General features: G+C 44.6%; 1 protein-coding gene across 1 annotated transcript in view; it reads left to right on the top strand.

Annotated features, from left to right (window-relative positions):
• LOC115099554 (leucine-rich repeat serine/threonine-protein kinase 2-like) overlaps positions 1–17,778 on the top strand; it is a 76,109-nt gene that overhangs the window by 24,498 nt on the left and 33,833 nt on the right. The window contains 2 exon segments of the mRNA XM_029617289.1: positions 13,976–14,122; positions 15,985–16,085. Of these exon segments, the coding sequence (XP_029473149.1) occupies positions 13,976–14,122; positions 15,985–16,085 (248 nt within the window).

Genomic DNA, 17,778 nt, shown 5'->3' with positions numbered 1-17,778 from the left:
ATTTTCATCCTTATACTTCTTGTAGATAGCAACCGCACATTACCAGTCTTCAATAGTAGCAAGATTTTATTAGCTGGTTCTCTGCTCAGAAGGAACTTCTTAATAATTGACATCAACTGTGTTTTACAGAAAAACACAGCAAGTAATCGTATAGTGGATTTAAAAAAAAAATAAATTTAAAGTAAAGCACACAAATCGGAAATGAAGTGCATTATATTCCCCCAGGTAATCAAGCCACAGAAATGCAGCCATGCAACCTTCTAAAATCCAGCTGCATCCTGAGCTTCCCTGAGTTACCTCCCCATCCAGTCAGAATTAAATGCAAGCAGACTTTTGGAGAAATTAATTGGCACATTTTACCTGCTCAAAAGTCAGAAGAAACTTAATGATCTCTGACCCAGGCAGCTTGAAGAGCGGAGAGAGAAAGAGGAGGGAAGGATATCCTCCCAACAAATTACTTGTGCTCAAAATTGATTTAAATCATCAAAGTTACAAGATGCTTCCAGTATTATAACTTCCAAATTATCAAGCAGACCTTGTACAAAAGGAGTAAGGCCATTCCCTAAGTCAACTTGATTAATAGCAGTTAATGGCCTTCTCCTTCAAGAACTTATCCAAACCTTTTTTAAACCCAGCTACACTAACTGCCGTAACCACATCCTCTGGCAACAAATTCCAGAGCTTTATTGTGTGCTGAGTGAAAAAGAACTTTCTCCGATTAGTCTTAAATGTGCTACTTGCTAACTTCACGAACTGCCCCCTAGTCCTTCTATTATCTGAAAGTGTAAATAACCGATTCACATATACTTGTTCAAGACCTCTCATGATTTTAAAGACCTCTATCATATCCCACCTCAGCCATCTCTTTTCCAAGCTGAAAAGCCCTAACCTCTTCAGCCTTTCCTCATAGGGTAGCTGTTCCATCCCCTTTATCATTTTGTTTGCCCTTCTCTGTACCTTCTCCATTGCAAATATATCTTTTTTGAGATGCGGTGACCAGAAATATACATAGTATTCAAGGTGTGGTCTCACCATGAAGTGATACATAGGCATTATGACATTTTCCATTTTGTTAACCATTCCCTTCCTAATAATTCATAACATTCTGTTTGCTTTTTTGACTGCTGCAGCACACTGAGCCTACAATTTCAAAGTATCATCCACTGTGATGCCTAGATCTTTTTCCTGGTGGTAGCTCCTAATATGGATCTTAACATCGTTTAATTACTGCAAAGGTTATTTTTCCCTATATGCAACACCTTGCATTGTCCACAATAAATTTCATCTGCCATTTGGATGCCCAATCTTCCAGTCTCGCAAGATCCTCCTGCAATGTATCCCAATCCGCTTGTGATTTAACTACTCTGAATAATTTTGTATCATCTGCAAATTTGATAACTTCACTCGTCATATTCCTTTCCAGATTATTTATAAATGTATTGAAAAGCACCGGTCCAAGTACAGATTCCTGAGGCACTCCACTGTTTACCCTTTTCCACTGAGAAAATTGACTATTTAATCCTACTCTGTTTCCTGGATTTTAACCAGTTTGTAATCCACGAAAGGACATCGCCTTCTGGCTAAAAGACAGGAAACAGGAAACAGAGAGTAGGATTAAATGGGCAATTTTCTCAGTGGAAGGGAGTGGGCAGTGGAGTGCCTCAGGGATCTGTATTGGGACCCGTACTTTTCAATACATTTATAAATGATCTGGAAAGAAATTCGACAAGTGAGGTAATGAAATTTGCAGATGATACAAAAATTGTTCAGAGTAGTTAAAATCACAAGCAGATTGTGATAAATTGCAGGAAGACCTTGTGAGACTGGAAAATTGGGCATCGAAATGGCAGATGAAATTTAATGTGGATAAGTGCAAGGTGATACATATAGGGAAAAATAACCCATGCAATAGTTACAAAATGTTAGGTTCCATTTTAGGAGCTACCACCCAAGAAAGAGATCTAGGCGTTATAATGGATAACACATTGAAATCGTCGGTTCAGTGTGCTGCCGCAGTCAAAAAAGCAAACAGTATGTTGGGAATTATTAGAAAGGGGAATGGCGAATAAAACGGAAAATGTCATAATGCCTATGTATCGCTCTTTGGTGAGACCACACCTTGAACTGTGTACAATTCTGGTCGCTGCATCTCAAAAAAGATATAGTTGCAATGGAGAAGGTACAGAGAAGGACGCCCAAAATGATAAAGGGAATGGAACAGCTCCCCTATGAGGAAAAGACTAAAGAGGTTAGGACTTTTCAGCTTGGAGAAGAGACGGCTGAGGGGGATATGATAGAGGTGTTAAAAATCATGAGAGGTGTAGAACGGGTTAATGTGAATCAGTTATTTACTCTTTCGGATAATAGAAAGACTAGGGGGCACTCCATGAAGTTAGCATGTGGCACATTTAATACTAATCAGAGAAAGTTCTTTTTCACTCAACGCACAATTAAACTCTGGAATTTGTTGCCAGAGGATGTGGTTAATGCAGTTAGTGTATCAGTGTTTAAAAAAGGTTTGGATAAGTTCTTGGAGGAGAAGTCCATTACCTGCTATTAATTACGTTGTCTTAGAAAATAGCCACTGCTATTGCTCAGAACAGTAGCATGGAATAGACTTGGTTGTTGGGTACTTGCCAGGTACTTATGGCCTGGATTGGCCACTGTTGGAAACAGGATGCTGGGCTTGATGGACTATCTGTCTGACCCAGCATGGCATGTTCTTATGACTTTTTAGTTTTCTTAGAAGCCTCTCATGAGGGACTTTGTCAAACACCTTCTGAAAATCCAAATACACTACATCTACCGGTTCAACTTTATCCACATGTTTATTAACCCCCTTCAAAGAAATGAAGCAGATTTGTGAGGCAAGACTTCCCTTGGGTAAATTCATGTTGACTGTGTTCCATTAAACCATGTCTTTCTAATATGCTCTGTGATTGATCTTTAGAATAGTTTCCAATATTTTTCCTGGCACTGAAGTCAGGCTCACTGGTCTATAGTTTCTCGGATCACCCCTGTAAAAGAGATTTTTTTGCTATGGTTTGTGAAAATATAGAGCATTCTTTGCTTTCATTTTGGCTTTTATATAGGGTCCATAGCGTACCTTCAAATTCATCTGTGGTAGAAATAGAGTTGAGAGGTTGAGTGAGAGAGATGGTAGGGAGCTGGTGTTGGTTTAACCATGGGAATGTATATGGTTACCTGCCCAAAGTGATAGAGAACCAGAGAGGAGGAATCTCAAGTGAGCAGATTGGATGAGCAAAACTACTCTTTATCTTCATTTGTGATGTTATTTTGTGCAACAGTCCTGCAGTTATCCTAACAACATATCTGAATAAAAACTCTAATCCCCCCCTCTACTGCTCATGGTTGGATAATGTAATACACTTCCAGGTTAGAGACTTAGATTTAGGGTTTGAATTTATTTATTTTATATACTGACATTTGATCTGAGATATCACATCTGTTTACATTCAGGTACTGTAGGTATTTCTCTATCCCCACAGGGCTTGCAATCTAAGTTTTGTACCTGAGGCAATGGAGGGTAAAGTGACTTGCCCAAGGTCACAAGGAGCGACAGTGGGACTTGAACCTTGGTCTCCTGGCTCATAAGCCCACTGATCTAACCACTAGGCTATTCCTCCTCCCCTAATTTAATTAACTGTTCACCTTTCCAAACCTGTGCTCAAGGCACGTTACGATTCAGGTACCATAAGTAGGTCCCAGCCCCAGAAGGGGCTTTATGATCTAAATCAGGGGTGCTCAAACTGGTTCTATGGGGCCCCCCCCCGCCAGCTACTTATGAGGACATCCCTCATAAATATGCATGAGAAACATTTGTATGCACAGGAGGTACTGCATGCAAATAAATGATGGCAGGTAAAGACTAGGGATGTGCAGAGCAAAATTTTATGTTCATATTTTTTATGTCCGAAAGGGGGTCCCACTTGCGGCCAATATGGACATAAAAAAAATCCAATGAGTTGGGTATATGTACATATGTGCAAAAAAAAAATTTAAACCCCCTCACCCTCCTTAATCCCCCCCCCCAGACTTACCACAACTCCCTGGTGATCGAGCGAGGAGTGAGGACGTCATTTCTGCAATCCTTGGCGAGAAGCATGTGACGTTGGTGGCACGTCGAGTGACGCGGCGTCACGTGATTCCCGGCTCGTTCGCGCCGGACGGCTCGTTCGGCCCAAAAAGAACTTTTGGCCAGCTTGGGGGGGGCCTCCTGACACCCCCCAAGCTGGCCAAAAAGAACTTTTGGCCAGCTTGGGGGGGTCAGGAGGCCCCCCAAGCTGGTCAAAAGTTCTTTTTGGGCCGAACGAGCCGTCCGGCGCGAACGAGCCGGGAATCACGTGACGCCGGCGTCACTCGACGTGCCGCCGACGTCACATGCTTCTCGCCAAGGATTGCAGAAATGGCGTCCTCACTCCTCGCTCCATCACCAGGGAGTTGTGGTAAGTCGGGGGGGGGGGGGGGTAAGGAGGGTGAGGGGGTTTATATTTTTATTTTGGCTCAACAATCGCGATTTCCCACATATCGAACATATCTATGTTCGATATGTGGGAAATCCGATCGTTTATGTCGAATCAATTTTTTAAGTAAAAAAAAAATATGAGTTGCGTTTTACTAATGCGGTCAATCCGAATGCACACCCCTAGTAAAGACCAAGGTCCATCTAGTCTGCCTAGCTGTGATTTTATGTGCTTCTACTCAAAAATAGATCAAATTTCCACATTGAACCCAACTCCCAGTTCCATTGTGTCCCCTACAGGGTTGCACCTGCCACTCTGTGCAGGTTACACTTTGCCTTCCAAGAAGCACAATGCAGTCATGTCACTGCGGCCGTGGGCTGCAACCGTCGTGCAGTAAAGGTTGCCCAATGCTTCATTACCTTTCTCTTGCCAGTCGGGATCCTCTGTGTTTAACCCATAGTTTTTGAAGTCTGCCACAGCCCTGGTCATCTCATCCTTGAGGGCATTCCAGGCATACACTATCCTCTGTGGAAAAAATCGTCCTGCATTGTTCCTGAGTACTCCATTGGATCGTCATGTTGTGACCCCCTAGATATACAGCTTCCTTTCCATTGAAAAAGCTGTGTAACTAGGGTCACAAGTTGGCTTCCAGTGCATCAATACTTTCTGGTATTTAAATATCTATATCATATCCTCCCTGGCTTGCCTCTTTTCTAGGGTATACATATTAAGCTCCTTTATTCTCATCTCAGGCTTTTCGTACAAACCTTGCACCATTTTGGTTGCCTTTTTTGGGCCATCTCTGTCCTCTCTCTATCCTTTCTGAGATATGGCCTCTGGATCTGAATGCAGTATTCCAGGTGAGGCCTTAACCAATAACCTGTAAAGAGGCATTATTACCTCTCCTTTTTTCTACTGGTTATGTCTTTCTCAGTGTATCCAAGCATCCTCCCAGCTCTGACCACTACATTATCACACTATTATCACCATTTTGAGGTTAATCTGACAATATTAGACCAAGGTCCCTCTCCTGGTTGGTCACATCAGCTCTTCACCATTCACTATATACCATTCTCATTGATTTCTACACTCCAAGGGTCAGATTTTCAAAGGGTTACGCGCGTAACATATGTGCATAACCCCCGAAAAGCTGCCCCAAGCTGCCCCTGCGCGTGCCGAGCCCCGGGATGCATGTATGTCCCGGGGCTTCGAAAAAGGGAAGGGAAGGTTGCGGGTCCGGGGGCATGACTGAGGCCTCCTTCGTTGCGGCCGTGCCGGGGAATTGCGCGCCGGCAGCCGGCCGGCACGTGCAAGTTACACCTGCCCAGAGGCAGGCGTAACTTCTGCAACAAAGGTCAGGATGGGGGTTTAGCTAGGGCGGGGGGGCGGGTAAGGGAGAGGAAAGTGGGGGTGGCAGAAGGAAAGTTCCCTCCGAGGCCGATCCAATTTCGGAGTGGCCTCGAAGGGAACTGGGAAAGCCATCGGGGCTCCCTTAGGGCTCAGCGCGCGTAAGGTGCACAAGTGTGCACCCCCTTGCATGCGCCGACCCTGGATTTTATAACATGTGCGCGGCAGCGCACACATGTTATAAAATCAGGCGTAGATTTATTTGCGCCTGGTTGCGCAAACAAATCTATGCCAGCGTGTATCTTTTAAGATCTGGCCCCAAGTGCACGACTTCCTTTTTTGGCATTGAGTCTTAACTTGCAACTATTAGACACACTTCTTGTACTTTTAGTTCACTTTTCATTCTGTCCACATTGTGGATCTTAGTATCATCTGCAAAAAGTCAGACCTTTCCCTTTAACTTGTCTGATATCACTGACAAAGATATTGAACAGAACCGGCCCTAGGACCGATTCCTGAGGCACTCTCTCCTGAAAGTAAATTCTGTTTCTCACAGGAGAAGCAGGATGGTAGTCCTCACATATGGATGACATCAGGATGGAGCTCAGTCACGGAAAACTTCTGTCAAAGTTTCCAGAACTTTGACTGGCCCCTACTGGGCATGCCCAGCATGGCATTAACCCTGCAGCCAGCAGGGGTCCCCCTTCAGTCTTCTTTTTTCCGCACAGCAGTAGGCTCGCAGTAAAGGAGCTCTTCAGAGATTCCTGACAGGAATTTTCCTCACGGAATTACTAAAAGTTAAATTGGCCCACAGGGGTCCCCCCTCTAACTTTTTTCAGACCGCAGTACTCCAGTAAGTTTTTACCCATTTTTCGGTCGATTACCATCGAGTTTGGCCCTCGCGGTCTACTGGCCGTCGACCGTACCGCGGCTCGATTTTTTCCATGGCGATGCATCGGGGTTCCATCGGTGCCCGAACTGTACTCACACCATGTCTATCACAGACCCTCATAAAGTCTGTGTTTATGTGTCTAGGACGTGAGCACGATGTCCTAACCTGCACCAAATGTGCCCTAATGACACCAAAAGGTCGCAAGGCCAAAATGGAGAAGATGGAACTTCTCTTCCGTGCTCAAACCCGACTCCGTCCATTGCATTGACGTCGTCAGAGCCGGCACCGCCAACTTTGCGCCAGCATCGGCCACCGGCCGGTGACCCGCCCAGCATCGATGACTTCTCGGCCATCGACACCCTCTCCTCCCCCTCAGGACTGAGGGGATCATAGGGACAAACATCGCCTTCAACACCGTAAGTCTTTCGACCATCAAGGGACCAAATCATCGACCTCTCCATCGTCCAAGCCATTGTCGAAGAAACCCCCATCCAGAAAGGTACCGACCGTTTCTGCGACTGGGTCACCGAGGCAACCCTCACCCCACAGGGGATCGGGAGCTGCGGACTCCACCTTTAATGGTGGTCCCTCCGGCTATGCCTCTGCCTCCTTCTTCTGTTCCGGAGCCGGGGGCTGCTTGCTCCAGGTCTCCGAGAAGAACTGGACTGGATTGGTTCAAGAGGCCATCGACAAGGCGATGCAATTGACTCCAGGTCCCTTTGGCACCGACACTGGTACCAATTGTGGAACCAATCACCGAACCGATTCCGGCAGCACTGGCACAGCTGCTATCCAGGATGGAAGCGCTAATGGCCGCTTTTCCATCGATGGATCCCGGGTCTCCGATGGCTCCGGTGCCCTCCCCACTTACATGTCATCGGGAGGAGAAACATCATTCCGCATTCCTTCATCGGGAGTTCTGCCTCAGCCATCGACGCCGATACGTCCCATCGCCACCGATCCAACCATCGTTGCCGATACATCCATTGGCACCACCGAGCCATCCATTGATGCCCTCGATGCCTGCGCCGGTGCCTTAGATGCCTTCATCTGGGCCTACGATTAATTCCTCCGATTCCTTCGGAGCCTAGAACCGGGTCCTTCAGTTATCCCAGCATCACATCCCCCTTTAGTTCCTAGAGGGATAGGTGCTGACCCTTATGATACCTGGACTGATGATTCTCTCCAGACACCGATGATTTACCTTCACCATCTTCACCCACTGAAAGTAGGAAGCGTTCTCCTCCAGAGGACCTTTCTTTATAAATTTTGTGTAGGAAATGTCTGAATTGGTTCCCTTCCAATTGCAGACTGAACAGGATGTCAGGCACCAGATGATGGAGTTGCTCCAATTCCTGGATGCCCCTAAAGTAATCACCTCTATTCCCATTCACCAAGTTCTTTTGGATCTCCTGAAAAAGAACTGGGAACATCCTGGTTCCATTGCTCCAGTCCACAGGAAAGCAGACACTACCTATTTGGTGCAGTCAGCTCCAGGCTTTCAGAAATCACAGCTAGATCACCACTCTGTAGTGGTGGAATCTGCACAGAAGAGAGCAAATGGTCCAAGGCCTCACTCTTCTGTTCCACCTGGCAAGGATCAGAAGTTCCTAGATACCACTGGTCGCCGAGTCTTCCAAGGGTCCATGCTCACCTCCCAGATTGCCGCCTATCAGCTTTATATGATCCAATATAATAGGGTCATTTTCAAGCAAATACAGGACTTCTTGGACTCCCTGCCTCAGCAATTTCAAGAACTGTTGCAAACCCTAGTAAATAAGGGTTTTGAGGCAGGCAAACATGAGATCAGAACATCTTATGACATCTTTGATACCTCTTCTAGAGTATCTGCAGCTGCTATTTTGGCGAGAAGGTGGGCCTGGCTCAAATCTTCTGACCTTCGCCCGGAAGTACAAGACAGGTTATCCGACCTGCCTTGTGTCGGAGATAATCTGGTGAACAGATTTCAGCGGACGGTGGCGGAACTAAAGGACCATCATGAGACCCTAAGACAGCTCTCTCTGATGCCGTCCGACTTCTCTTCAAACAGCCCTTCAGGAAGGACTCTAAGAAGTCCTTCTACCGCCCAAAGAAGTCCTACCCGCCACCAACTAGATCCCGTGTCACGAGACCTTATCAAAAACTGCAGGCCTGCTTCAGGTTTTGACTTCCACCTAGAGAGCAGCAGCCATATTCCACTGCCTCACATACCAGTGGGAGGTCGATTGTGCCACTTCCACAGCATATGGCACTTAATCACCTCAGACCAATGGGTATTGGCAATAATTGCTCAGGGTTACTATCTGAACTTTCTCTCCAAGCCTCTGGACTCCCCTCCTCTACCAATATAGAGAACATCCGATCAATCCATTCTTCTGGATCAAGAGGTCTCCCTCCTTCTCCAGTCCAAAACAATAGAACCTGTACATACTCTCAGCAACGGCCTAGGTTTATATTCCTGGTACTTTCTAATCCCCAAAAAATCGGGAGGCGTTCGTCCTATTCTGGACCTACGTGCCCTCAAGTACCTCCTGCGAGAAAAGTTCAGGATGGTCACCTTGGGCTCCCTTCTTCCTCTTTTACAAAGAGGAGACTGGCTCTGCTCTCTGGACCTCCAGGACGCATACACTCACATTGCGATAACTCCATCTCATTGCAAATATCTGAGGTTTCTAGTAGACCCCAAGCACTATCAATACCGAGTGCTACCATTCGGCCTAGCTTCTTCACCACGAGTCTTCACAAAATGCCTCGTAGTAGTCACAGCCTACCTCAGAACCCAAGGTGGTTAATCAGGGCTGCCACTCAGCAAGCTACTCTGTCGTCCCTCAATCTAGCTTTGCATACTCTAATTTCATTAGGATTTCTCGTCAATTACGACAAATCCTGCTTAGTCTCATCTCAAACTTTGTCATTCATTGGGGCAGAATTGGACACCTTGCAAGCAAGGCTTTCCTGCCTCGACAACGAGCACTCACTCTTCGTGTTTCTTGCTCACCAGCTGCAGTCTCAGCACTCTGCGATTGCACACCAATTTCTCGTCCTCCTGGGACACATGGAGTCCTCAGTCCATGTCCACACCAATGGCCCGCCTGGCCATGAGACTCATGCACTGGACTCTAAGGTCTCAATGGACTCAATCCATTCAGCCCCTGTCAATAGTAGTCCATGTCACCGACTCACTCTGTCTGTCTCTCGCCTGGTAGAAAAAATCAGATCAATCTCCTCCAAGGCTCCTCAAATCACGCCCACCACCGAAGCTTCCAACCTCGGCTGGGGAGCCCATGTGGCCAACCTGCAAACACAAGGATCTTGGTCTCCAGAGGAAACCAAACACCAAATACATTTCCTGGAGCTTCAAGCAATCAGATATGCTCTCAGGGCTTTTCATGATCGCCTCTCAAATCAAGTCATCCTGATTCAGATGGACAACCAGGTGGCCATGTGGTACATCAACAAGCAGGGATGCACAGGCTCCTTCCTTCTGTGTCAGGAGGCTGCGCAGATTTGGGCGGAAGCTTTCTCCCATTCGATGTACCTCAGGGCCACCTACCTGCTGGGAGTGGACAATGTGTTGGCAGACCAGCTGAGTCGCGTCTTTCAACCGCACGAGTGGTCTCTCAACCCCTCGGTAGCGAACTCCATCTTCCAACAGTGGGGATATCCCCAGATAGACCTCTTTGCATCCCCACAAAATCGCAAAGTGGAGAACTACTGCTCTCTCATTCGCAGCAAACACTTTCAACCCCGACTTCAGTAGCACACCTACGATTGGTGCCGCTTCCTGACATTTTCAGGGCTGCAACCTGGAGTTCTCTCCACACCTTTGCAACCCACTATTGCTTGGACAAAGCCGGAAGACAAGATTCCATCTTCGGCCAATCTGTCCTTCGTAACCTATTTACAACGTGACGTACCAACACCCTTCTGCCTGCCCGGTAGGGTTCAGGATGCCCTCTACCAATTCCACCCCAGTTGTTGTGCCTGTTGCATGCCTTTCGGTACATTTGATGCATGTTCAGACATCCTCAGCTCTGGTACTCACCCATATGTGAGGACTACCATCCTGCTTGTCCTGTGAGAAAGCAAATGTTGCTTACCTGTAACAGCTGTTCTCACAGGACAGCAGGATGTTAGTCCTCATGAAACCCGCCCACCGCCCCGCGGTGTTGGGTTCGTAACATTTTATTATTTTATTTTTCGGCACTGCCTGTAGCTTGTAAATAAGACTGAAGGGGGACCCCTGCTGGCTGCAGAGTTAGTGCCATGCTGGGCATGCCCAGTAGGGGCCAGTCAAAGTTCTGGAAACTTTGACAGAAGTTTTCCGTGATTGGGCTCCATCCTGATGATGTCACCCATATGTGAGGACTAACATCCTGCTGTCCTGTGAGAACACCTGTTACAGGTAAGCAACATTTGCTTTTACCATTACTCTCTTGGCTATCACTCAACCAGTTTCTAATCCAGGCTACTTCCTTGGCATCCACCCCCAGGCTGCTCAGTTTATTTATGAGCCTTCTATGCAGTACAGTATCATAAGTTTTGCTGACATCTAAGTAAATCATATTCAGTTCATGTCCTTGATCTAATTCTCTTGTCAACAAATCAAAGAAAGCATTGAGATTCATTTGACATGATCTGCTAGGATAAAACCATGCTGTTTCAGATTCTGCAATTCATTGGATTGTCGATAGTCCACTATTAGTCTCCATCAATTTTTCTGCTAAAAAGCTAACAGGCCTGCAGTTTCCAACTTCCTCTCTGTAAACCACTTTTATGAAGCTGGACCTCATTCGTCTGTGGGACCATGCTCATCTCCAAAGATCTATTGAAGGAGGTCCTTCAGTGATTAGGACATCTCTGAATTTCCTTAAAGAAGCAAATTTTCAAACGGAAAGAGAAGATATTAAGACACTAAAGGGTGGGAGGAAGCGAGGGACGTGGAAGAACAGTGGGCTAAACTAAAAAGGAGCTCGAACACCTTGCCACCTGCAATCAGACTAGAGCAATGTGCAGTTAAATTCAAATCAAAATTAAAAACATGGCTCTTTAAACAGGCATACCCCTAACCCCCCTTTCGATATCCACTCAATCGGATACTTCCTCCTGGCCCTCCCACTTTTCCCATAGAACCCTGCTGCCGCCTCCCCCCCTCCCTTCTTCCTACCTGTCAGGTTCGCCTATGTGTACTTATTTGTCTGTACCCACTGTGCTGCCTCCCAACATTCATGTGCAAGTAATCCTGCAATGCTGTTAACCTGTCCACACTTTGTGTGAGATATTGAATATTTACACTCCCATATAACCTAATATCATTGAAGACTCAGATCTTTTATATAAGTTTTCTACTCAGTTTATGTACTTAAGTTAGCTACTTAGTTTTCATGCCTTTAGCTTTCGCTCCTTCGTGCACCTATCTTAGCACCTCCCAGTTCCCGTATAACCTGTTCTTTGTAACTGCTCTCTTCCTGCTTTGTTTTTTAACCCTGTTATATGTAAACCGGCATGATATATTATGCTTAATATGAACTGTTGTGGCGCTCACTTTTCTCAGTAGCCTGATTCCTATGTACTTCCTAATCTACGCTCTCACAGTTCCTATCTCTCCATCCCCACCACCCTGTTTTATGTAATTTCCAATCTTTATGTTTTTGATGGAAACCGATATGATATCCCTACTAATATCTGTATAGAAATTCAAATAAATAAATAAATGATGGCTGGTCAAGAAAAACCTCAAATAAATAAATATTCCTCATTGTGTGTTCCTTCGTGCCTCAGGCTTCCCATCGAGGGGCCCTTTCTGAGCTCATTCCTAGCAGTTTTTTTTGTTTTAATTTTTTGTATTCTGTTTTTTGATTGTCTCTGGATATTTGTCTTTTTTTGTTATATATTGTGGATTATGCAATGTTGTGTTTTTGTTCTTGTACACCGCCCTGAGCTCACTAGAAGGGTGATATAAAGCATGAGAGGTACATAAGTGTATGCATTGTTTTCCTTCACATGCCCTGCTGGTCAATGTTCCCCAAGTTAGCTCCATCTTTCTCCAAGTCATCCAAGAACTTCATAACCTTATCCAGGCTTGAAAAAGCAGGCCAAATGCCCTTAACCTGTACCTTAAGTTTTGCAGGGTAAGTTACCTGAAATCATCTTTTCCAAACAGCAGGAACATCAGACTTCTTTCTATTTCCTTGTCTCGCAGCTATAATCTGTATATGTAAACATTCTCTGCCCTTGATAACATAGCTTGCCCCAGTTCTCTCTTTCTTCGTAGTGTCCACTCCTTTCCCTGTAACCTATGAAACTTGAGCAAAAGAGCTGGCAGCTGCTGCTCACCCCCCCCCCCTCCCCCCAGGCTTCTGTGCACTCTGCCCAGACTCAAATTTGGAGAACTTTTGCCTGCTTGAAAGATCTCTGTACACAAATCTATATCAAGATCAGATCTCTCTGACCCCATTAAATCCACTTTATCTGAAAATGAGGCCACTCCTTTTATAGAGCTCAGGTACAGTATTTGCCATATCAATCTCCCAGTCCTTCAGATCGCTAGCTGTCTACTTCACTTTTGTTATCCACAAATCCATCTGATTGAGCTTCTCATTTAGGCTCCCTATGGAGTCTTTAACAGCACGGAGATCCTCGGAAAACTGAAAATGGATGGCTTTATTTTCATTCTATCTTTCATTCTTTATTTTCTTCCTATCAGTCTCCATAGCAGATGGCCCAGGGATTGGAGAAACAGTGACCAGAGCCTCAGTCTCTACTACATCTCCTGATTCTATAATAATGATTTTCCCCATCTATTCTGAGAGATTCTGAGGCCTTCATATGGTCATGGTCTTCAAGGATATTGTCAACCATGAAATTAAAGCTTTGTGCTAGTTATTGGAGCATTTGAAGGAGAAAAAAGATGATTAATTGAGCTTCTGGTCGGAACTTCATTAATGTACTTCTGACACAAGCACAAGAGTTTGCATGATTTTTTTTTCTAACAAGTTATTTAAAAATGAAATCCTTGGGCAAAAGCTGCTGTATTTCAAAACTGTACAACCAAGTTGACTTGTAGGGCTTATTTTTGTACAATTTTTGGTTTTTAGTCTTTGACCTTTAGTCTTTGCCTCTATCACCTTCCAGAATTTAGAAATGTATGCTATAGGAACATATACTTGGTCTGTTAAAGTGCATGTGGGGTTCATTAGGATACATATCAAGTAATACTACTGAGTAATGTGCTTCTTCTCTATCCTCATAGGAGACCTCTTGGTGAATCCTGATCAACCAAAATTAACAATTCCAGTATCTCAGATTGCACCTGATCTAGTATTGGCTGATTTGCCTAGAAATATTATGCTAAATATCGACGCATTAGAATTTGATGACTCGCCTGAATTTCTGTTGGGTAAGAATATTTTTTCTCGATTGATGTGGTTTCCAAACTGTACGTGGTGGTGAACTCACTGGCAATGTAAAAGACTTATTATTATTTTTTTATACAATATTGTTTGCTCTTTGAGTTTCCATAGGGCAGTTCATCACTTTGCTTTATATTAAAGAGATGTAATTTGAAAAAGAACACTTTTCCAATAGTGCATATGAGAATTATACTAATTCTTTTGGTATGGTATTAAGATGCATTAAAGGAAATTACTCAGGGTGTCATGATGATATCACTTTTTTTGTGGGATATCAGACTAAGCAATTTCAAATATTCACCTCAATTTAGTAAAAAGTAAATATATAAAAAATGATCATGTATATGTAGCTATTTAGATTGAAAGAAAGTCAGAGGGCCGTTGAATATCCCACTTTGCAATTGATTAATAAGGATCCCATCATTAGTAACGTGGAGAAAAGTGAACAATAACTCGGCTCTGCAGCAGCAAAAATAAATTCCTTTCCAATCCCAAATCGGCTTAAGTCCCTGAATCGCTTCTAAAACAGGGATGAGTCATTCTGGTTCTCAAGGGCCACCAACCAGTTAGGTCTTCAGTATATCCCTATGGAATATGCATGAGAGAGAGATTTGCATGCCTCAATTGCCTCAAATACATGCAAGTCTTTCTTGCATATTCGTTAGGGATAGCCTGAAAACCCAACTGGTTGGCTGTCTATTCCTGGTTTAATGATGCTGTTGGACTCACCCAGCCCTTTGTCCTTCAGAAACATGTCCTATTTTCTTTGTCGTCTGTTGACCACTCTGAGGTCAATATTCAAAACTCATTGGTGGTATTTAGCTGTATAAGTATAACTTATGTTGTTAAGTAGCAGCCACTGAATATGCGTCTAAGTTCAACAGCCACAGCATAAGTTGTGCGGCTAAGTTAGACCTGCTGTTTGAATTTCTATCCCTCTGAGTTCTTAGGGTCCATTTCCACTTGGCCTTAATGGAATTTCATGCCTCATGGCTTTTTATTATTGACTTCAGTATTCATTTAAATATCTGCCATAGTCCTCCACTAAGCTAATGCTGTAAGCAAAATCCTTAGCAAAATCCTTTTTTTTTGTCTTGAGTTTTATTTCATTTCTGAGGAGATGCTAAGTTGAAAGTGTTCAAAAACTCCTCCTACCAAGCCACTGCCACAGATACGAATCAAAGCAAACTGGAGTGCTGCTGTGCTGATTCTCATACAAACTCATTCATGCAATCTGCTTTACATAGAGAGGGTCATTTTCAAAGGGACCTCTCTGGGTTAAAGAGTGTTTTTATGCAGAATTGGCATTTTACAAAATTGCCTGCCTGATAAGCAAGTAAACTTAGGCATATACCCAGACTTAACAAAGGTGTTCCTGGGGGAGGAGTTTGCCCATAGATGCATACGTTAGAAAATTCAAACGTGTGCACATAAATTTTCCCTAAAAATGTATACGCACATCCTAGCAGGTGTAAATTATGTGTGGGCTAATTTCCAAAGTGAACTTACGTGCCTAAGTTCACTCTGAAAATTGGTGTAACTTGCACGCGTCTTTGTAGCGTAAATTTAGGTGTGATGCTGCAAAATGACTCCATAGCTTTGATACAAATAGCTGTAGAATAGAAGCAGGAAAGAAGACCTTATTTAAATGGGACATGGCCATAATAAACGAGTCATCCCTTTGATTAGAAAAATGTAAGAAATTTAAATAAGTTGAGACAAAAAAGAAAGGAGACCTTGGAATAAGACCACAAATGGAAGCATTCTTGACAAGAAGGGAGGCAGCTGATATTTTGCAGGCTGTAACTGTAATAGTGGTTTTACAGGATTTAGTTTCATATCTCAATAGGTGATGGAGGATTTGGGTCGGTGTATCGGGCATCTTATCAAGGATATGACGTGGCTGTTAAGATTTTTAACAGACACACTTCTCCCAGGCTTTTGAGACAGGTAAGACATTTTCTTTAATGGGTTTCAGGTCGTGTTGCCACCTGGTCAACTGTGGGCTAAGCCAGTTTCTGGTTTTTGGCCCGTCACATGCATGGGTTTTGTAGTTCTGATCTATCCATCGGATATTCCCTCAGAACATCACAAGCCAAGATCTGCAACAGGGCAAAACCAGGACTGGATCAAGCTGTTGAGTTAACCCAAGAATCTAAATAAATAAAATGTGGCAACCCCAGTATGATGTTTTGCAACTTAATGTTTTTTTGCAAGTTGGTAATGCTGGTAACTTCATTGCCATGGTCACTCAGTACAGCAAGAAGAAACAGCTTTTATTCTATGGAATAAGAACTACAGCCACATCAGGTGCTGTTAGCTGAGTAGACCCTGAGGCCCATTTCAAGCCCTAAGAGCTGTTGCTTATTTCTCACACCAAAGATTGGATTTTCCTTCACTACTTTCTCTTTTTCTACCACCAGAGTTTGAATCGGGCCATGTGTACTAAGAAATATTAGAAAGTTTAGAATGGCTGGGGTCCCTTCACCTATAAGCTCTAGTGGATAGCAGCTTTCAGTAAAGTCTAAGGCTATTTTTAAATGATGTAAACAGCAACAACTGGGGGTCAGCTGTGACCCATCCAGGCTCGTCCCTTCCTCCCTGCCCACATCCATCCCACACGTGACTTGATCCACAGTCAATACACAGACAGGGCTTGATCAAGTGGAAAATATATGGCTGTAGCTTAATTAATGACCAGGTGTAGCCACAGGAAAAAGGGGCAATTGCAGAGGGTGGAGGGGAGGGAGAGTTCAGGGCAGCTACAGTACATACGTGCATACTTTCCCTCACATATCCTGCCTGCAGTTAACTCAGCCAAAAAGCCCACCGGAGCCTAGGTACTGGCAGACCTTGCAAAAGCAAATTTTCAAAAGGAAAGAGAAGATATTAAGACACTAAAGAACGTGGGAGGTGGGAGGAAGTGAGGGAAGTGGAAGAACAGTGGGCTAAACTAAAAAGGAGCTCGAGGAAGGGCGAGATATCTGTATGTCGGGAAAGTTAGAAATCAGAAACGAAAACTGGTATGGTTTTCTGAAGAGATGGCTGAAAACGTAAGGTCCAAAAGATTGGCACTGAAAAAGTACAAAGGATCAGAAAAAGAACACAGGAAAGAAAATCTAGTTAAGCTGCACGAAGTACGAAAAGAAGTCAGATCCCCCCCATATTTTAGATGAAATCCTTAGTGTCCGGAGGAGCCTAGCGTGCCCTCTGGGATCCGGGCTGGTCGACGCCATTTGGGACTCTGGGCCCCACTAGATACTAGGGAGTTCGTGTAAAGGTATGAGGGTGACTCCGGGGGGACGGGCCTCTAGACACCAGGGACTTGTGATAAAGTATGAGGGAGGGTCTGCAGGGATCCTGGGGGGAGAGGGGGGCTAGGAAGCCCTTGGAGGGGTGAGCCTAGAACTGGGGAAGGGGAGATAGTTTTCAAAAGGAGAAGGGTTTGGGGGGAAAGGGCGGGGCATTACTGTCAGCCTTGTTTTTTTGTTTGTTTTGCTGGAGGGCTTCCTTGAAAAGTGATGGGGATGGGAGGTTGGGCAGGGGTCTGCACAGAAACCCCAGGGGGGTGGATTTTGGCACTTTAGGGAGTAGGTTAGGGCCGATACTGGCCTGTATAGAAGATGGCAGCCCCCATTGCCAT

Source organism: Rhinatrema bivittatum, chromosome 9 (genome assembly GCF_901001135.1).
Source record: "Rhinatrema bivittatum chromosome 9, aRhiBiv1.1, whole genome shotgun sequence".
In the NCBI taxonomy this organism is placed as follows: Eukaryota; Metazoa; Chordata; class Amphibia; order Gymnophiona; family Rhinatrematidae; genus Rhinatrema; species Rhinatrema bivittatum.
Note: the sequence above shows the minus strand (reverse complement) of the source record. Positions and strands in the feature narration are given on the sequence as shown.